The 6,231-nt window shown below is 41.9% G+C and overlaps 1 protein-coding gene across 1 annotated transcript; it reads right to left on the reverse strand.

Annotated features, from left to right (window-relative positions):
• Window positions 1-3,148: 3,148 nt before the first annotated feature.
• LOC149225512 (uncharacterized) lies at window positions 3,149-3,736 on the reverse strand. The gene has a single exon (XM_089379952.1). The coding sequence runs from the start codon at window positions 3,734-3,736 to the stop codon at window positions 3,149-3,151; it is 588 nt and encodes a 195-aa protein (XP_089236078.1).
• Between the last annotated feature and the right edge of the window lie 2,495 nt (window positions 3,737-6,231).

Genomic DNA, 6,231 nt, shown 5'->3' on the forward strand with positions numbered 1-6,231 from the left:
GTGAATCGAAGAGGGTGTGAAGGTTTCCATGTTAATGCCAAAATCTTTCAAAATTTGTAAGTCTAAATCAGAGATGTTCTTGTCCTATTCCATTTTCCCTTTGGAGAGAACTGTCTGCTTGATATTTTGAAGAATTGTGTTTTTTGTGTGATTTATATCTCTTGTTTCATTTAGGAATACTCACCTGTTTCTTTCTTTCCAAATTGTCCATGCTATAAACCCTGGAATGAGTTTCCATATTGTGTTAACCGATTGGGTACTGGAGAAGTTACCTCTCCAATTCTCTATAGTTTCTTGAATTGAATTCCTTATCTTGTCCGTCCTTTTAAGAGTGGCTTTCGCCCAATTCCATGTGTTGTCTGCCCATTCATAGGTATTGAGGAGATGATTCATGGTTTCCTCCTCATTTTCACACATGGGGCAGCAAGAAAGACCTAAGAATCCTTTCTTCTGGATATTTTCCCAAGTGAGCGTTCTCCTATGCATCAGAAGCCAAAGGAACATTTTAATATTCGGCCAAAGTTGGGCATCCCATACTTCGCTGTGCCACTTGAATGTCTCTTCATGCTCATTACCTTCTATATGTGTTCTTGCTTCTTTAAGTGTGAAGTGGCCCCCTTCAAGCTTTCCCCACGTAATTGGTCATTATCCCCTGCTTGCCTTATCCTTCTTTTGGCCAGTAGTGTTTGCAGGTTCCTTAAACTATTGTTTTCTTCTGCCAGAGATTCTGTCTCATGGAATAGCCATGTTCTCCATGCCTGGTCATTTTCTTTAGGCTTCCAGTAATGATTCACTGTGGTTCTACCTAGTTCCTGGTTTCTTCTTTGGATATCTACGAATTCAGGGCTTTCCAGCTTAGGGAGTTGTTGCCATGCATCCTCCCAGAAAAGGGCCATCTTACCGTTTCGAATTTCCCAAAAAATTTGTTCCTGAATAATATGCCGGTTAGTTCTCGCCAGGTTCCAAATTGGAGAGCCTTCCGGAGTTTCTTGCATTCAGATTAAGTTCTGCAGTCTGTAATTTTGGGCATACTTCTCTTTCCAATGTTTGGCCCATGGTAATTTGGGTTCTGTAATCCACCTCCACCATAATTTTGCCCCACAAGCCCGGTTAACCGTGAATGGGTCCTGCAGGTTCAGCCCTCCTAGATGTTTGGGTTTGCAAAGCTTATTCCACACCATCAATGACCATTTCTTCTTCTCTAAATTACCCGACCAGAGAAAATCCCTTTGCATGACCCTTATCTTATGCAGAACTCCTTTGGGAGCTGGAAGAATGGAAAGCATGTACTATGGTATGGCTTGGAGGACTGCTTTGGAGAGGACCAGTTGACTTGTGAAGTTCAGGGCCCTGTGTGTCCAATGATGACATCTTTTTTCTAGGCTAGCTAGAAGCTTTTCCTAGTGCAATTTTTGCCACGGCTTGGTGGTCAGAGGAACGTTGAGATATCTCGAGGGGAGGTTACATTTTTTGAAGCCTAGAATAGAAGAGAGATTCTTTTGAACAACTAGGTGCGTATTAAAAAAGAATATAGAGGATTTTGAAAGATTAAGCTCCATACCTGAGGCTCTGCTGAAAAGATTGAGAATGTTTTTGAAGCCCAGAGCTTCTTTAATGGAGGGTTTGCCATGCAACATTGTATCATCTACAAACTACTGATGAGTTGTTGCTGGAATTGAGGGCAAGGGCTGAAGTCCTTCAATGGTTCCTTCCTCTTTGGCCTTTCTAATTAGTCTGCTTAAACCTTCCATCAAAATCACGAAAAAGAAGGGGGATAAGGGATCACCCTGCCTTAAAACATGTGAAGGAGAGAACTGGGCAGTTGGGGCTCCATTAACCAGTATTGAAAATCTTGTGGATTTGACCAAAGCTAGGATCCAAATTTTCCATTACTTAGCAAAACCAAAGGATTCCAAAATGGTTTCCAGATAATGCCAGTTTACCTTATCATATGCCTTTGACAGGTCTCATTGCATCAGAATTCCTTCTTTCTTCTGCATTTTAAGTGTGTGAATCATCTCTTGTGCTAGTAAGCTATTATCCAATATTTTCCTTCCCTCTACATAGACTGACTGCTCTTCCGAAATAATACCAGGAAGAATGTGTTTCATTCTATTGGCTATGATTTTGGAAATAATCTTATACAGGACATTGTAGAGAGAAATTGGATGAAACTTTGAGGGCATGTTAGCTTCCTCCTCCTTCGGAATTAGGGCAAGGAAAGTAGAGTTGAGGGACTTGAGGATTGAGGAGGAGTGCCTTGAATCCTCCACTGCTTCCCAAACTTTTGTTTTGACTATCTCCCAACAAGCTTTGTAAAAGTCGATGGTAAATCCATCTGGCCCAGGTGCCTTACCATTTGGCATCTCTTTTACGGCCTCTTCCACCTCTTCCAAGGAGATTTCTCGAATTAAAGCTGTGTTTTTCTCCTCCGTAATTAGTTTGGGGATGGAGGATGTGAGTTCCTTAATGGCCTCCTCTCTGTCGATCCCAGGTTCCTGAGCAATTCTGCTGAAGTGGGTCATAAGTAGGTTGGAGATTTCTTGGTGTGTCTGAACTGTGGCTCCCTGTTCATCCTTAAGGCTTAGAATTTTGTTAGCCCCTCTATGGTCAATGGCTGATCTATGGAAGAATTTCGTGTTCTGTTCACCTTCTTTAAGCCACTAGATTCGAGATTTTTTCTTCCAAAGTGTTTCCTCCTGTTGGCATCGAAGTTGCCAGTCATGCATGAGCTTCTTTTCCCTGTCCATAGTGTCTTGGTCTATGATACCTTGAATCCATCCTTCGTGAATATGTTCCATTTTCTCTTCCAGTTTCTTTTTTTCCTTGAATATATTCCCAAAGACTTCATGATTCCAGGTTTTGATTTTGGCTTTGATGTTTTCTAGCTTAGCCTGCAAGAGATACATTTTGGTTCCCCATATGCCCAACGGTTCTTTCCACCATTGTCCAATTTTCTGAATGAACTCAAGATGAGTAAGCCAGAAATTTTCAAATCTGAAAGGTTTATTTCTAGGAGTGCCTTAGATTGCAGCAGTAATTGTGATGGGCCAGTGGTCTGATCCTCCATTGGGAAGAATATCTGACTCAACACTAATACCATCTAAAAGAATGCTTTCTGTTACTAAAAATCTATCCAGACGAGAGGCTATTTTCCTTTCACCTCCCCTTTTGTTGTTCCACGTGAAAGCTTCGCTTTTGGGGGAACATCAACCAGATTGGCCGATCTAATGAAGTCTAGGAAAGCTTCAGAGTCTCTGTTAAGTTTTCTAATACCTCCTCTCTTTTCCGTGAGTGAAGTGATCATGTTGAAATCACCTCCAAAGATCACCTTAGCTTGAGGATATCTTTGCTTCAGGTTGAAAAGAGATCTTAGAAAGTTAAGTTTCGCCTCTAGATTCTGGGGACCATAGACATTGGTGCATAGATAAGTCTCTGAGTTCCCTACTACCTGGACTTCTAAAGCTATGTAGGATCTGGCTGCTTCAGAGGAAAGGAGCTGGATAACCTGTGGATTCCACAAAATGACCAAGCCTCCCTCCCATCCATTGCTAGCTGTCTCCAGGTATTCCATGCGTTTGCCTAGTTTCTTGCTGATATTAACTACCGTGTTGCTTGAGCACTTAGTTTCCTGCACAAACACTATGTCTGGTTGTTCCTTTTGGACCTTCTTCTTTAATAGACGTTGTTTTGATTGGCTATTAAGCCCTCTAGCATTCCAAGAAAGAACTTTCATTTTAAACAGAGTTTAGGAGGTTAGTGAGAAAGCCTCAAGGGCTTTCATCTTACCTGAATTTAAAAGCATTTGTCCTAGTTCTTGTAATGCTTCATTGTTAGTTCTTCTTCCTCTCTTTTTCCGGTGCTTGGAGTTTAAGGAGGTTTGATGCAATCCCTGTGTGCAGATCCCTAGCCCCTTAGCTATTCCTAAGCTCTTACTCTACAACTCCATCTCTGCCTATTGCCGTGCTATGAATATGTCATTGATTCTCTTTACCTCCTCTTCTGATATATGTTCCATTCCTTTCTTTTTCTAGTTCTCAACCATGTTTGGCAGATCCATATCTTCTTACTCTAGTATGTCTCTTAATTCCATATCTTCGAGCCCTATTTCACTGGTGAACATCTCTGAATCTTCTTCTACTCCTTCTGCAGCTTCTTGAACCTGATGGAAGATACTTAAAACCATGAACTTCAAACCCTAGTTCCCACCAGAGCTCCCACCTTCAACCTCCACTGTTATTAATTCATCAGGGACATTGTACTATCATTTGTAAAATCATCTAAATTAAATTGAGATGCATGCAATCAGAGGAAGGCCTATGGATGGATTGGGTAGTTATGAGTGAGGAATTTCCCAATTAAATATGGGTTAATTTCCAAGGGAAAACACAAGGAAGTAGGAGCTTGGTAGGCAAGATATTTGGATAAGTATTGGCTTGAATTGGGTTGTGAAACAATGAGTGAGATTGTACTTGTGCATAGATTGTTTGGGTTGAACAAGCATTGTATTTTCTTCTCACATCTTCTGGTTAATGCAATATACCAATAGCAAGGGTTTTTAGCTAAGGCTTTCCCCAGAAAAATTATTGTGTTATGTGTGATTGAAATTATTCCATTTCTGCTTCATGATTTCATTATTCAATTTTTGTTTCCGTTGATGAGTAGAGTAGATTCAAATCAATTTTTTTAAGAATATCAAAATTTGTAGTTTGAATCTACAATAAAAATCTACATCTACTTCCAGTGTTTGGGAGTTTAAGGTCTCTGTTTGGGGGAGTGGGAGGCATCGCTGATATAGGTCCTCAAGTTTTCATAGAAAAAAGAGTCGGGATCCCATTGACTCAGTTTCTTCTCTTAGTGGAGTTTTTTGGTGCCATCACTAAGCTTCTATGGTCAAGGTTTCTGTTGGAAATAATACTGAGAGGGGGGGGGGGTGAATCAGTATTATCAAGTTCTTTTAATAAATATTCCTTATTTATTCTTTGAATTATTTTTGCATGTCAGTACCATAAAATAATGAGCACGAACAAAGAAAAAAAGATAGTCACACCAAAGAACACCAGATGTAAGGTGGAAACCCAATGTGGGTGAAAACCACCTGCTGCAATATGTCTCTATCTTCTTTCAAATTAGAAACTCCTTTTACAATGGTTTTGTACTGGTGCAGTCCCTTACCAGTACGTAGGCTGCAACCTGTAGAGAGCTACAACTCTCTCTCATTTTCCAGTCTCTCCTGGAAGGGAGCTACAACCCCCTACTTCTTTTCTTTCAAGGACCACTTTTCATAAATTTTCAAACTGGATCCATGAACATCAAATGATCATCAAGTACAAGTAAATCACCCAGTCAACTGCAGTAACCAGATCAATAGTAACAGTAAACTAAACCCAGAACACCTTATCAACAGAGAAAAGTCAGTCAAATAAATGCCTTAATGCAGATACACAGTTTTTCTTTCTCTGGCCTGCGTAGTTACGCACTTCACCTTATGCTCCCCTGCGTATACCCGCAGAGAGCCTTCTGCTGCACCGCGTACCCACGCACTGTTCCTTCAATCACGTCGCGTACTGCTACTGTAGCCACGCACCCACAGATGCTATCGCGCCGCGTACTGCTACTGTAGCCACGCACCCACAGATGCTATCGCGCTGCGTACCTACGCACCTGCGGCTTCTGAAGGGCTGCGTACTTTCACTGTGCCTACGCACCTGAACCTCTATCGCGCTGCGTACCCACACACTGTGCCTTCTTTTGCTCTGCGTACCCATGCAGTGTGCCTTCTTCTGCTGTGCGTACCCACACACTTGCACTGTTAATCACCTGTGTACCTCTGGTTAGGGCCGAATTGGCAGTCCACCAGTGTGCTACAGATAGTCAGATGTCCAGATCTGATTATGCGCCCGAGAGATCAAGCTTTTAAACCGATAACCCAATATTTCAGATCTTAAGATATTCAATTTGCAAAGGTGTCTTGGCCAAGTGATCTCCTTCCCTATTTATAGTCAAATTAGATCCTATACCATGGGCCAAAACCATAGAAACAAGAACGGCGGGCTAAATACCACGGGCCAAACATAAGAAAACCCACGCGAGCGCACTTCTCTGCCTTGAAGTAAGTGAACTGGGGGTACGCACCTTCTGAACGGGTGACCTGCGTGTATGGACGCACTTCCTGGCCGGCGTACCTGTGGGTACGCACCTTTTGAACTATTCTCCTGCGTACCTCTTAAT

Source organism: Pinus tabuliformis, chromosome J (assembly GCF_031772625.1).
Source record: "Pinus tabuliformis cultivar Carrire ecotype Pingquan chromosome J, CPIR1, whole genome shotgun sequence".
Lineage (NCBI taxonomy): Eukaryota > Viridiplantae > Streptophyta > Pinopsida > Pinales > Pinaceae > Pinus > Pinus tabuliformis.

Bases quoted from the DNA above. Each gene is read 5' to 3' on its own strand.
- LOC149225512 (XM_089379952.1), bottom strand. From the start codon at position 3,736: ATGAAAGTTCTTTCTTGGAATGCTAGAGGGCTTAATAGCCAATCAAAA.